Genomic DNA, 15,045 nt, shown 5'->3' on the forward strand with positions numbered 1-15,045 from the left:
ATGAAGGGAGTTATTTAAAGCCCCAGCAGGCATCCACGTCGTTTTGGGCCCAGATCTCGCTGTGTGGGCGAGATGGACCTGATACAGTATCTGTCACTGCCATTTCTGTAAACATGATTTGTTTTTTTGATCTCCATGCTTGAGGGGAACAAAACTGTTGAGTTTGCAGTGCAAAGTTTCTTATCAGTGTTAATCTACTCGCACAACTATGATAAAGTTTATGTAAACCACAAAATCTTTGTTCACTTCACTTCACTGTGTGTCAAGGTCAAAAAGTCTTTTAACATATCAGATATTTTTACAATGTTTTATATAGTTTAAAAAAATCATTTTTTATGAGAAGTCAGTGTTACTTCAGGTTAAATGTTATTTAGTACAATTCCCAGAAATGTTATGATAACTGAATATTCATGATATTTGTAAAAACATACTTTTTGTACTAAAATGTATATATACATATAATGAAAGAAATTATCTCAATGCTTTTGCATTCTCTTGCAAACCTTCTTTCTTCTTTCTTAAGTTCTATTTTCTTCAGAAAAAAAGATGTCAATTATGATTTTTTCAAAAACCATATGAAATGAACAGTGCAGTACATTTCTTGGCACATGTGTTTTAAACTGTAGTTTAAAAAGATTTTCATCTTCTGTACACTTTTTTTTTGGTTCCACAAAGAACCATTAAAAGGTTCTTTAAAGAACCATCTTTCTTACCTTCTTATAATCTGAAGAACCTTCTGTCACTACAAAGAACCATTTGTGAAACAGAAAGGTTCTTCAGATTTCAAAGGTTCTTCATAGAACCATTTAGACAAAAAAGGTTCTTCTATGGCATCGCAAAGCACCTTCATTTTAAGAGTGTAGTTTAAAATAAGTTTTACACTTCCAATTATGCTTTGCATAGGACTGGATATGGGGATAGAATGTGTTAAAATAAAGTGTTATTTTATGCATTTTTAGCAAGATGAGAAAATAGGTAGACTTGTTAATGTGTAATGTTCCATTATGTCTGTATTTTACAAGACTTTATGTTTTTTGGGCAAGTTACCATTGTGGTGAAGTATGGAGTGTGTGCTTAGGTCTGAGGACATGCTATAAGAAAAGCAACTCTGATGGGAATGCTAGGAATGTAAATAGTAATCTTTAGACTGCCAACATCTAATATCATGTGTAAAGAAAAGTTATATTTAACTTCCTGTTATTATAACACTTTGAGCTTGCATGGACAGAAATTCTGCATGATGGAAACTTGTTATCTCTACTCAGATATTTAGTGTATGATGAACTAAAGTAAACTGAGTAAATTCAATTAAAGTTAGACATGTCAAAATAGCTTTATTCGCGCAGCATAGAGGAAACTGACAATGTGCCGACAGGCAAGACAGAGCTGGTTACTTTTGTGTCTCAGCTTTAAAATGTAGTCATTTTTAAAAGGAATTCAAACAGTAATGTTTTGTGGCTTTTTAATGTGTTGTGACAGATTGCTGTAGTTCAGGTGGTACATGAACTGATCATATCTTCCTTTATAGCACAAATAGCACAAATAGCACAAAATAAACATGATTGAACATCAGAAGGTATCTTGTTTAGGGCTGTCATGATTCCGCGATTCATTTTGAGTACTCTATTTAAAAAAATGTTGGGTATTGTTGAGTAACCAACAAAATACCAGAGGTTGCACATTTCATGGGCTAGAATCCATGAACCACATTTTTAGACCGATTTCCAAGGCTGCATGATGTATTAAACCCATTTAAAATCTCAATAAAGCATAATATTACTGTGAATTCACAAACGGTACGATTCTATTAAATATATGTAATGCAGACTTAATATAAGTGCATTAATTATTTGCATGCATGTAGGTTATGTAAGTACATCAGTCTTTTTCTCTATATGCTAACTGTTCAATGTGGTTTCAAAATAAAAGTTTAAACCCTTGCTCTCAGTTTACATGTTCTGATTTCCATGTATTCAAGAAATGACAGTGGCTGTAGCATTTCTGTCATAAAGAAATGGCCAAATATTAAATATTAAGTGGACATCGGAATTAAATGTTGTTTAGCCAATATTAAACAAGGATTAGATCATGCAGTAAAGTGTAAAAACAATTGTCAGGCCGTTGGCACACACACACACAAAAAAAAAAAAAATATATATATATATAGTGTGGCGAGAGGAGCAAAATGACAGACACAGTGGCCGTGACGTCAGGCCTCAGAGAGGCTTTTATTAAACAATGTAATCAAAAGTGTCCAAAATAAATAGGGGATCTGGTGTCCTCGACGTGCAGGGGTTCCGTGAAGGAGGGGCAGTGTTCAGAAGGGAAGGGTCCATGTAAGGGGCAGAGTCCGGCGGCTGCACTCGCTCCCCGCCGAGGTCCGCGGTACTAGGGGCAGCGGCTTCCTTCAGCGGCTTCATCCACCTTTGGCCACGGCACTTCCTGAGGCGGGTAAATCGGCCCGGCATCCTAGCCCACAGCTGTCTGGGTGCGGTTCGCGTCCGGACCATGGGTCCAGCAGCTCGTCCATCATTTCGGCGGCGCTCGATCCCTCTACGCTCCCTTCCTGGACCCACGAGGACACCAGCGTGCATGCACAGGGAAGAGACCGGTCTCCCGAGGAGAGGCGCGTTTGCCATTTTAACAGCGGCGGTGATGAGGCTTCATTTACATCAGGTGTGCCTCATCACACGCCGCCAGACCTGGCTGTTTCAGCGCCCCTCCTCTCTCGCACGCCCACTCCCGTAGGGAGCCTGGTGAAGGGCGGCGATTACGGACGGGGTGACGATGATAATCAGGGGGGAGGCAGCTGACTCGTCACATTATATATATATATATATATACACTCGATTAATCTTCAGAACAATTAACCGATTACGTGATTACCAAAATAATTGTTAGTGACAGCCCACCAATGATATGTTAATCTACTTTGTCTTTTTTGTTTGTTGGACAAAATGGCGGATTTAACATTATGACTGGTCAGATTGCCTGTCAGTCAAGCTCCCAGCAAAGGGTCAGTTGTGTCCAAATAACATGATTCAATCACATGGAACTTTCTATTTGACCTAGGACTTTAGAGTTTTGAACTTTAGAGTTTGGTAACCAAAAACCTAATTAATCTCACAGTAGTAATAAACCTTAAAACGCAATTAATCTATATACCATTGGTTGTCATAGAGGTTGTCTTAATGCAGCTAAATTTCCTTCATTAAATCAGCTTCTCCTGAGGGAAATACCGACTTGTGTCATAAATTCAAGCTCTAACATGTCTGTATTCCCATAGGTGAATAAGTGCCAGCTTGATGTGTTTGCCAACACTTTGTCCAGGCGGAAGTTGTAAAGAAACACTCACCCTAACCATTCATGTAACAAGCTTTGTGTGTTGTGACCCCCTCAGACGTACTCCAGTCTACTAAACCACCATCTCGTTACTGCTGTAAGGTGTATTCCTCGTTAATCAGGCTCCATCACTCCTGTAATACTGCCAATTACTCCAGCCTGCCGTAAAATCCTTCTGATTACCCCGCTTGTGTATGATAGAGGCTGCGGGTTAATGATAATCTGCCTATGCGATCACTCCGGTACATTTACGCCTCTGTCTATGACTGAAACCGCCTCCTACATTTGCAATAACAAAGTGTTCTGTGTTTTAATTATATACCTTTACGCTATTACAACAGAGTAGAGCAATTATTCAAGGTGTATTTGTGTGTGGGTGTTTTTATGTGTGTTTGAGAAAGATTTGGGCTTGAGACCTCTTGACATCACCCTCTCATCTTCTGGAATATTTTAGCACTTCATCCGACCGCCACCGCCCTGCCTGCACCACCACTATCATTCGTTTTCCGTCAGAGCTTTGTGTGGTAGTTATTTTTGGCATTGTCTGTGCCGTGCTCACTTTCAAAAGAAACATACAATACGCTGCACCCTGTGACAGAGAGATTAAATTACAGGGCCGCAGACACACAGCGAGCTGCCAGTCATCCTATCTCACCTAGCCCGTATTACGTCACTCCCCCGTCTTTGTGCGGTAACAAGCGTAGAGTCTCGACCCATAGAGTTGCTTGTCAGTGTGTCTTTCTGCTGTGCTGCATCTCTGCATAATCTTAAGGGAAAGTTTGGCTTCCTGTTGTTTGGGTTTAGTGGGGTTGGTGTTGCAGCCTGTTTTCTCTGTCACATTTGGTCTCCTTATAAATCATAAATAAGGAATATTGTTCTGTGGGAGTTGACACTATCTTACAGAGTTGTTATTAGAAATGCATTGGTATAGAAACTTATCAGCTATGGCTGATAGACATAGCTGATAATTACTTACAGTAAGTTAGGACCTTCGAGAAGTTCACTTTCAGAACAGAAATGTACAGAAAATGTACTCACCCCCTTGTCATCCAAGATGTTCATGTCTTTCTTTCTTCAGTCGTAAAGAAATTCTGTTTTTTGAGGAAAACATTTCAGGATTTTTCTCCATATAGTGGACTTTAATGGTGCCCCTAATTTTGAACTTCCAAAATGCAGTTTAAATGTTTTAGACATTTCTTATGCTCACCCAGGCTGAATTTATTTGAGCAAAAATACAGTAAAAACAGTAATATTAAGCACAAATGTGAGGCTCATAAGGCTCAGTTTTTTTTTAAAATTAAGATTTATACATCATCTGAAAGCTGAATAAATAACCTTTCCATTAATATGTGGTTTGTTAGGATAGGACAATATTTGACCGAGATACTATTTGAAAATCTGGAATCTGAGGGTGCAAAAAATTCAAAATATTGAGAAAATCATCTTTAAAGTTGTCCAAATGAAGTTCTTAGTAATGCATATTACTAATCAAAAATTAAGTTTTGATATATTTGCGGTAGGAAATTCACAAAATATCTTAATGGAACATTAAGTTTCCTTAATATTCTAATGATTTTTGGCATAAAAGAAAAATCTAACTTTTTTTTACCCATTCAATGTATTTTTGGCTATTGCTACAAATATTCCCACACTAATTTTTGTGCTGCTTAACATTTTGTGGAAACCAAGTTTGTTTGTTTTTTTAAATCAAATGTAAATATATGTCACAGTCACATTTTTTTGGTTAAATAAACATACACTCTCAAAAAAAACAGTTTTATATTTTTACATTAACAATGTAATCAATATTCTATTTATTACATTTTATTTTTGTAATATGATTTTTTTCCACAAGTTGGACTGGAGTCTCTGCTATGTTGAATATGTGTATAACGCAAAGGCAGAGTTAGTTGCTCTTGTGATTCTGTTAAAATCCGCTGGTCCATTTCCCTTTCGCTTGCTCCGCTCATGAATAATGAATAAGTCATAAATAGTGCTAAACAACAGCTGTCACTTTTCCTGCCATGACAGAGTTTTGATTAAAGAATGAAACGAAGAGTCTGTGTATCTGCCTGTTATTTCTGTCTGTATAATTGATGTAGTGCAAGAGGGTCTTGGATTGCCCACAGCATTAATGAATCTTTCATTTTAACCGTCTGTCTGTGGTTGGAGCGCTATGATGTGGCCCATTTCCCTTGCTAGTCTCTTCTATGTCTTAACGACCAGAAATTCATAACACCAATCAGAACTTTTGACCCAGCTCAGTTGGATCTCAGGGTCGAGCTGATGGAGAAGCATAAATTGACGTTCCCTGAATTACATGTGACATTTTATGGTTGTTCAAGAGGAAAATTATCAGTGTGTAATGACTTCAGTTTCATTTCGTTCTTCACAAAAAACTATTTTATGGCTTCAGAAGATTCATAATATAGTCTGTTCTCACACTAGTGTTCAGTTGCAATAAGAAACTCTCTCTCTTTTGTTTCATGGAAGAAAGTTAAATGGATTTGAAATGACATGAGGGAGAGTAAATGCCAGAATGTTTATTTTTGGTTGAGCTATTTCTTTGAAGTCAAAAGCTTGAGCCCTTTGATTACAGATAGCGAGCTGCAAATGAAAACTATTTATAGATCTATCAGCATTTAAGCATCAGATTCTTAAGAAAGGATGTGAAAACCATAAATAGATCTAACTATCCAGTATCTATATTTGCAACTCAAAGCATTCTGTCTCTGTGTCTGTGTTGGCATATTGGAAAATAGCCTGTGCTGTACTCAACTGTACGCATGACATGACTCATTGCCAAGAGATTTTCTTCAGATAAACAGCCTGCTTCGTAAAGCTAGGGTTACAAGCCGTGTCTGCATGTTTTTGCACTTCTGCTGGTCTTTGTGAGATGGTTATTATGTGTGTTTGAATGGTTTATATGCTTGTGTGCACGTGTGTTTGCATATTTCTGCTTGTGTAAGGTTAATGCATAACGTGTCCATTTGTTTTTTGATCAACATGTAGATTTTAGGTTAAAAATTAGGTCCCACTTTATATTAGATGGCCTTAACTACTATGTACTAAGATCTAAAAATAAGTACATGTACAATATTGTGTTCATATTGTGTTGCAGAACACTTTTGCTGCTATTGAGGTGGGATACAGATTAGGTTAGGGACAGGTTTGGTGGTATGGGTAGGTTTAAGGGTGGGTTAAGGTGTAAGGGATGGGTCAACAGTGTAACTATAAATGTAATTGCAGAAATTAATTACAGGTGTAATTACATTCAGGTGTTTTTTAAAATATAAGTAAAAACATGTATGTACATAATAAGTGCATTGTACCAAATTATTTATTTAAATGTAAGTACATAGTAGTTAAGGCCACCTAAAAATTAAAAATTGCAATATTAACGTTCAAGGCCCAGAAAGGTGATAAGGACATCATTAAAGTCCATGTGACATCAGTGGTTCAACCGTAATTTTATAAAGCTTTGAAAATACTTTTTGTGCACAAAAAACCCCAAAAATATCACCTTTATTCAACAGTTTCTTCTGTTCTGTGTCAGCATTCAATGCATGTTCATGAGCTTCAATGTTTTGTAGTTTCATAAAGTTAAATTTGAACCACTGATGTCACATGGACTATTTTAACAATGTCCTTACCACCTTTCTGTGCCTTAAGCATTGCAGTTGTGTTGCTGTCAGAATGCACGGTCAGAATGCATCAGTCATTATTGGGTGAACTATCCCTTTTACAGTATACGAGTTTGCCATCTCAGTATTTTTTTTCATATGGTGATTGTACCATCAAAATTATGTTCTATTTACTTTAAAGAAGATCTGAGCAGTCCACAAATTCCTTCTTTTCAAGGTAAAACATTGCCAACATTAGTACAAGCACTTGAGGTTTTTCTATACTTTTTTTTTTAATCTTGTGTGTAAATGAGCATAAGAAAAGATTGCTGTCAATGATGACCAAAGTCTTAGCTAAGAGAAATATTGTGCTGTGTCTGATTTAAAAGACGTTTGATGTTTCTCAGTCTGTCTGAGCTGTATAATTAACTGGCCCAGGTTGGACATGTCTCTTAGAGGGATGTTTACTTCAGATGCATTTTTTTGTTCCAAAACAACTACCACAGTTAGCGAACAGCTTTCTGAGATCAAACTGTAACAACTGAAGATCATCTCACTAATTTAAGCAAAAAACCCTCCTCAGTGTAATCAGGTAGTTGGTTGTTGGACTAGTTCATCATTATGACCAGTTTCTAATATGCAGTGGCAAGGATAGAACTGTGAATCTAATCTGGATTTCTGCATTGATTACTCATTAAATGTGGTCTGATCTTCATCTAAGTCACAATTATAGACAAACACAGTCTAATTAAAATAATAACACTTTTTAAAATTGCATCGAAGACACTGAGTCATCATTGACAGGGCAGGCCAGAGAAAAAGTAATTTAAAAAAAGAATAATTGACTTCCCCAAAAGATAACTGGAGTCAGTTAAGGAAAATGAGATTGGCTGCACAGGTGACATTTAAATAAAGCCACACAAAGCATGTTTACTGACAAATCGTTTCTTGCCTTATAATGGCAGGGGAAACACTGGTGTGAACCATGCCTCAATCTCAAAAGCTTTCACAAAATCTTAAAAACACATTACAATGATGCACAAAGCTGAAAAAGGCTACAAAACCATTGCTAAAGGCCTGGACTACTCTGTTATGTAAAGGTGTAGTTCACTTCCAGAACAAACATTTACAGATAATGTACTCACCCCATTGTCATCCACGATGTTCATGTCTTTCTTTCTTCAGTCGTAAAGAAATTATGTTTTTTGAGGAATTATCTCCATATAGCAGACTTTAATGGTGCCCCCGAGTTTGAACTTCCAAAATGTAGTTTCAGTGCAGTTTCAAAGGGCTCTAAACAATCCCAGCCTAGGAATAAGGGTCTTATCAAGCGAAAAGATGTCTTTTTTGTAACCTGTGCATTCAGGTTCAAAACAGTTAGGGTATGTCAAACAACTCCCATCTCATTTTCTCCTCCAACTTCAAAATCATCCTACACCGCCGCAGAAGTCCCGACCCAGCGTTCGCAGAGTGAACGTGCAAAGAAGGTCAGACGCCCTTTACAAAAAAGGTAAAACAGCGATGTAGGACAGTTTTGAAGTTAGAGGAGAAAACATACCCTAACTGTATTGAACCGGAGTACACAGAACTTCCAGCATTTTGGAAGTTCAAACTCGCAGGCACCTTAGAAGTCCAGTATATGGAGATAATTCCTGAAATGTTTTTCTCAAAAAAACATAATTTCTTTACAGCTGAAGAAAGAAAGACATGAACATCTTGGATGACAATGGAGCGAGTACATTATCTTTACATTTTTGCTCTGGAAGTGAACTACTCCTTTAAGCAGACATCCTGTGAAGAACACAGTAGGCAGTCCTTAAAGAAGTGAGAGAGAATTCATGAATAACAGCAGCAGACCTCCAGAAAACTCTACAAAGCTGTGCTAGTCTTTGTTCACCCGTCTATTGTCTGAAAAACACTCAGCAAGAATGACGTTTGTGAAAGAACTAGGGTGTTTGTGAGTAATCAATGCAGAAATCCAGATATTTTTACACGGTATAAAGGACAGTGAATATTTTTGGTGTTATGACATTTTTTTTAACCATTTTGATCAACTTTTTGCCTTTTACTCACCCCCATGTCATCTAAGATGTTCATGTCTTTTTCATTCAAAAAAGAGTTAAGGTTTTTGAGGAAAACATTCCAGAATTTTTCTCAATATAGTGGACTTCAATGGGGATCAATGTGTTGAAGGTCCAAATTACAGTTTCAGTGCAGCTTCAAAGGACTCTACACAATCCCAGCTGAGGAATAAGGGTCTTATGTAGTGAAACGATCTGTCATTTCCTAAAAACAAATAAAAAATCATAAATTTTTTAACCACAAATGCTCGTACATAATCACGTTGGAAAGGTCACGTGTGATGTAGGCATAAAGCTGCATCTCATTTTCTCCTCCAACTTCAAAATGGTCCAACATCGTTGTTTTACCTTTTTTGTAAAGAGCATTTGACTTTCTTTGCATGTTCGCTTTGTACACAATGGGTCAGTATTTCCACCTACGTTACGTGTGACGTTGCCGACGTGACTATTGTATGTAATGTCTGAGGTTGTGGCCATAGAACTAGTGCAAGATGAGCATTTGTGGTTAAGAAGTATATAAATTTAACTGATACCGATTGTTTCACTAAAGACCCTTATTCCTCAGCCGAGATAGAGCGCTTTGAATCTGCACTGAAACTGCGATTTGGACCTTGTTGACTCTCACTGAAGTCCACTATATGGAGAAAAATTCTGGAATGTTTTCCTCAAAAACCTTAAAGGAGAAGTTCACTTTCAAAACAAAGATTTACGGATAATGTACTCAGCTCCTTGTCATCCAAGATGTTCATGCCTGTCTTTTTTCAGTCGTAGAAGAAATTATGTTTTTTGAGAAAAACATTTCTGCATTTTTCTCCATATAATGGACTGATATGGTGCCCCGATTTTGAACTTCCAAAATGCAGTTTAAATGCGGCTTCAAACGATCCCAAATGCGGTTGTAAACGATCCCAGCCGAGGAAGAAGGGTCTAATCTAGCGAAACGATTGCTTATATCAGTCCATTATATGAAGAAAAATGCAGAATTTTTTTTCTTAAAAAACATTTCTTTACAACTGAAGAAAGAAAGACATGAACATCTTGGATGACAAGGAGCTGAGTACATTATCCGTAAATCTTTGTTTTGAAAGTGAACTTCTCCTTTAAGGTTTTTGAGGAAAACATTCCATTATATGTGAATCTTCGTTTTGGAAGTGGACTTTAATTTCTTTTCAATTGAAGAAAGACATCAACATCTTGAATGACGTGAGTGAGTAAATTATCAGGATATGTTACTTCTGGAGTGAACAAAAGTTTTTTAAAATTAACTTGTGCCTTTAAAATAGTTGTTTTTTTATTATTCCAAGTGCAAATAAATTATTTTAAAGCTGCGTACATAATACTTAAAGAATTCGAAAAATGCGGTTGACAGTGTTTAAGGGTGAGTACTATATATATCACAATGCAGGATTTCACGAGTTCACCCTCACATCTAATCTGGTTGAGTAAACAGTAAGCATATTTTGGCGTGCTGTCCTGGGGGAGGGCTCCGAGCCCGGAATATGGCCCGAACCCAGAGAACTCCCCCCATCCCAAGTATAGGATGAGGATAGATTAGAGTGAGGAGTTGGGGTGGAGGGGGGATGCCGAAAAAACAGTCGAACTATGGAGGTAAGTCGGCTATGTGCTTATATATGACTTGTGCTAGCTAGACGAGTTGCACCTGTGCCAAATCAGTTGATTATCTGATCATGCTCCTCCCGAACTTTGTTATCAAACATCATATGTCAACTTCCCACAAGTATTTCATGTCAGCTACTTAATGTACATGGGTATGTATGTGTCTACGTGTATGGCTGTGTGTGTGTGTGTGTGTGTTGAGTGTGATCAGTGGAAAGTGAATGAATAAATAATAGGGGCGGCACACGGAGGCAGCTGCTCTCTGTTGGCTTCTGAAGTGGCGCGGGGTGAGGTGAGACAGGCGGCGGTGGAGAGTGCCGTTTACTCGCAACCAGGAGTCTGTTTACCGGAACAAACCAGTCACCACAGCTACTTAAATTGACTACATGCTGCGACCGTAATTAGCCGTATCTGTATCCTCAATTGCTCAGTAAGAGGTTTAGGAAGTTGCCGTACAATTCAAACAATCGACTTCACGCTGATTGATTCGACTCATCTGAGATGAATAGAAACACACAACCTCTAAAATAAAAGGAGAAGCTTAAATGAGAATATCCAGCTGTTTTTTTCCACCTAAAACGACATCAAATGACAACAAATCTCTGTTGGTGTTTTTTTAAGGTCGCAACACAAGAGGGTAAATACTAAAAGTTAAACTAAAGTGCTTAACAAACACCATTTCTGTACCTGTAGTGACACATTGAAGAAAATTATATATAATCGGAGACCTTTTCATTGATGAAATTGCCCAGTGGTGGCAGGAGAACCATTTGCATGGCAATATCAGGTGTAAATGGCAAGCCGTCTTTGCTATCCACTTTGGATGCAAGATGGATCTGAGAGGACATGTTTCAATGACAGGACGTCAGCATGTGTTCTTCTAGTCTTTGAAGGTTTTCAGTCATCCATGTCATAGCATGTCAGGTAAAATTAACACAAGAGCACTGAAGCTGGTTATTCACCACACTGCTGCATTAAGAAACACATATTACTCCATTTTCACAGGAAGTGATTAAATCTCAGTATGTCGATGTGCAGCTGACACATGATGCTGATGCGCATTAGCTAAAGAGTCGACATACTGCTCATTTTCGCAATTTCCTCTGTCCTACTCCTCAAGAAGAGACAATTTAGACAGCTTAAGCTGAAGTATAATTTTCCTAAAAGAAGAAAGAGTGAACAACTGAGAGAAAGAGATTTGCAAGAAAGGATGTGTGTTTCTTTTGACGTGCACTTCACAGGCTGATGGAAATGAAGGGGTGTTTGGTTTGTTGAGTGCAAAACTAATCTAATTAACCTTGCTGCATTCCCGTGTCCCACATTGTGACCTGTGCTGCTGCGCATAATGTAGAAAAGTGAGGGAGAGACAGACTGGAATATGCTTTTCAAAATGCCGTCAAATACCATGCTAGTAAAGGCAAAACAAATCTCAGCCACAATATAAAATGCAATGCCTTGCTCATTCACTACCAAGTCAAAAGTTTTTGAACAGTAAGATTTTTAATGTTTTTTTTTTTTGCTTTTATTTGAGTCAAAGTACAGCAAAATAAGTGATATTGTGAAATATTTTTACTATTTAAAATAACAGAAGTAAATCAGAATATTAGAATGATTTCTGAAGGATCATGTGACTGAAGTAATGATGCTAAAAATTCAGCTTCGAAAACACTATAAAACTATAAATAAATTACATTTTAAAATATATTCAAATAGAAAATATTTATTTTAAATAGTAAAAATATTTCAAAATGTTACTGTTTTTGCTGTGTTTTGGATCAAATAAATGCAGGCTTGGCGAGCAGAAAAAAATTATACTGTTCAAAAACTTTTGACTGGTACTGTATATAAGAAACATTACAGCAAATCTTAATTTTATACATATGCAGTATAATATATGGTTGTTTTGTTGGTGATTGACCAATATAGATTATAGATTACATATTTAAGGCACTATGAAATCCATTTTTTTCAATCCACTTTTTTTGGTCAAATTCAGTATTTATTTATTTATTTATTTTTAACCTATTTCTGAGTTTCATTAAATTTTAAAAATCAAAAGCATTTCTAAGTAATCGATTTAAAATATATATATATATATATATATATATTATTTCCCCCCAGAAATACTATTGTGAATTTGCATTTTCCTTGTAAGTAAAGTATGGTAAATTATTTTTCTGTTAAATATTCCTTAAAAATCTTTTAATAATAATTTTATTCATAGTCACAGTTTCTTTAAGGTGAACCAAACTTTTATTTTGACGGTTACTGTGAAGATTAAGTATCCGTTTGTATGATGCTTTTTCAAAATAAATGGTAAAATGCTCATGAAATGAGGCAAAACATGCAGGATTCATATAGTATTTTCACAGCTTAATATTCATAGAAACTAGTCCATATCGTGTTTTGATTTAAGTGTACTGACATACTTTCCAAAATTTGGCAAATTCTGTGACATGGAGCTTTAGATGGTCGATATAAAGCTGACATATCAGTCTGTAGGTTGGTGAATAATCAAATAAAAAAGCACAAAAATGAATAGGCTTAATAAAAGTACATAAATCAAGTATTAGCATATATGAGGATACATAATACATCATAATTGTATACATAATGTCAATCTGATTTTAAATACAAGCCATAGGTGTATTTAAAAATTACCGTGACAGTTTGTGAATTTATGTCTCGTATTTTATTGTATTGTTTTTATGTGTGTGACGTGTGTCCCACACCCTGTAACTGGTGTTAATAACCAGCACAGGTGCTGTAACACGAGTATGCATATGGTGCAGTCGTGACACATGACTTCAAACAAACCCAGACACAAAGCAAGAGGATATTTGCATTCTGTTCTCCATTCATGTGAGAACCACACTGAGAGGAAGACAGAGCAGCGTGGATGAGATGAGACAGGGAAAGAAGGATGGTTACTACAGAGCGTCGATCTCTGACGTCTGTTACTGCTATAAGTGAAGCTCAGATTCATAGAGTCAGTGTGTGTTCAGTGTAGCCCCCACAGCGAGTGGGAGATGAGGGGACGACTTCTATAGTATGTCCAGTGATTCACGCTGGCATATTTCCTCAACACAACCCGCTGACCAAGCCTGTATACTTTCAGATAAATCTGCTATTTGATATCCTGTGGTGGGTGAGTGGTGTTCATTATCTGTACAAATGAAAGCCTTTCACATACATCTCCTGATCAGTCCTTTCTTTCTCCCTTCATCTGTCCACAGACTCAAACACTGTGTCCAAGCTTTGGAAGAACAGGCAAATGGAGACCCACAACTGCTGAGCTGTCGGTTCTCCCTCCCTCTTTTCCTCCTCTTCCTCTCCTTTTTACGTTCTCCCTCTCACTGAGAGCAGGAGATGAGCTCAGAGGAGAAAAGTTCCACCATGTCCCAGAAGATCTCCTCTCCATCTCACAGCAATAGCAGTTCCTCCTCTAAACATGACAGCAGACAGGTAAGTGTGCATTTATTGCATTTATTGCACTTTGCAACATTCTTGGAAAAAAGTTACAAAAGCTGTCACTGGGGCGTTACCCTTTAAAAAGGTACACCTTTGTGCCTTATTTACCCCTAAGGGGTGCATAATACTACCTTAAAGGTACATATTAGTTACCTTTGGAAAGGCTACCGCCCCAGTGACAGCTTTTGTACTTTTTTTTCAGAAACTCTATGTAACTCAACCTGCACCTTTGAGAGATAACAATTAAAGTTAGTCCACGGTTCAATACGTACCTCGGGTTTTTACCCACAGTTTTCAGTTCGGTTCTGATATCTTGCCATTTCAGTGTGGGTTTTTTTTGCAACAAATTAACAAAATACTCCCATAAACCTCTGTACACTGGAAAAAATTTTGTTTAGTATATGTCTGCTTAATTTTTCTTTTGAAAGAGGAATTTTTTTTTTTTTTTTTTTACGCAAAATAGAATGGGTTTCATTCATACTGAACGCCAGAGGGCGCCCTCGTGCAGAAAATCCACATATGCGTCAAAGAAGTAGCACTGATGAGTTCCATTCCAGCTTCTCTGATATGGATAAAGGCATCGCTATTGCTGTAACTGAATAAAAACAAGATATAACGTTAAACGTTTGAATGATGAAATGTAAGGACAATAAACACTCATCTGCAATAATATATGGTTTATCTGTGTTCTTCAAGCAATCTTGGGTATTTTCATAAGCCATTGCTAATTGACATACATAGAATATGAATATAGAATTTTTTGTCTGCCTCATTCTGTGATAAGAATCCACATCAGATCACATAAGGGAAGTTATTTCAAACACTCGACTGATGTTGTGAATTAAAAACAAGTTATGTTTTTTTATAACTTTTGTTTTAATAACTCTTTTGTTGGACAAAGGTTTAGAAAG

General features: G+C 37.0%; 1 protein-coding gene across 2 annotated transcripts in view; it reads left to right on the plus strand.

The window, feature by feature from the left end:
- The window catches only part of osbpl3b (oxysterol binding protein-like 3b), a 104,739-nt gene that overhangs the window by 38,310 nt on the left and 51,384 nt on the right, over positions 1-15,045 (plus strand). For both annotated transcript variants that reach the window (XM_051131491.1, XM_051131492.1), the window contains exon 2: positions 13,900-14,128. In XM_051131491.1, coding sequence (XP_050987448.1) covers positions 14,033-14,128 — 96 coding nt within the window. In that variant the 5' untranslated portion in view covers positions 13,900-14,032. The remainder of the gene's footprint in view (positions 1-13,899; positions 14,129-15,045) is intronic.

The sequence above is a fragment of the Labeo rohita genome, chromosome 16, assembly GCF_022985175.1.
Source record: "Labeo rohita strain BAU-BD-2019 chromosome 16, IGBB_LRoh.1.0, whole genome shotgun sequence".
Taxonomy (NCBI): Eukaryota; Metazoa; Chordata; class Actinopteri; order Cypriniformes; family Cyprinidae; genus Labeo; species Labeo rohita.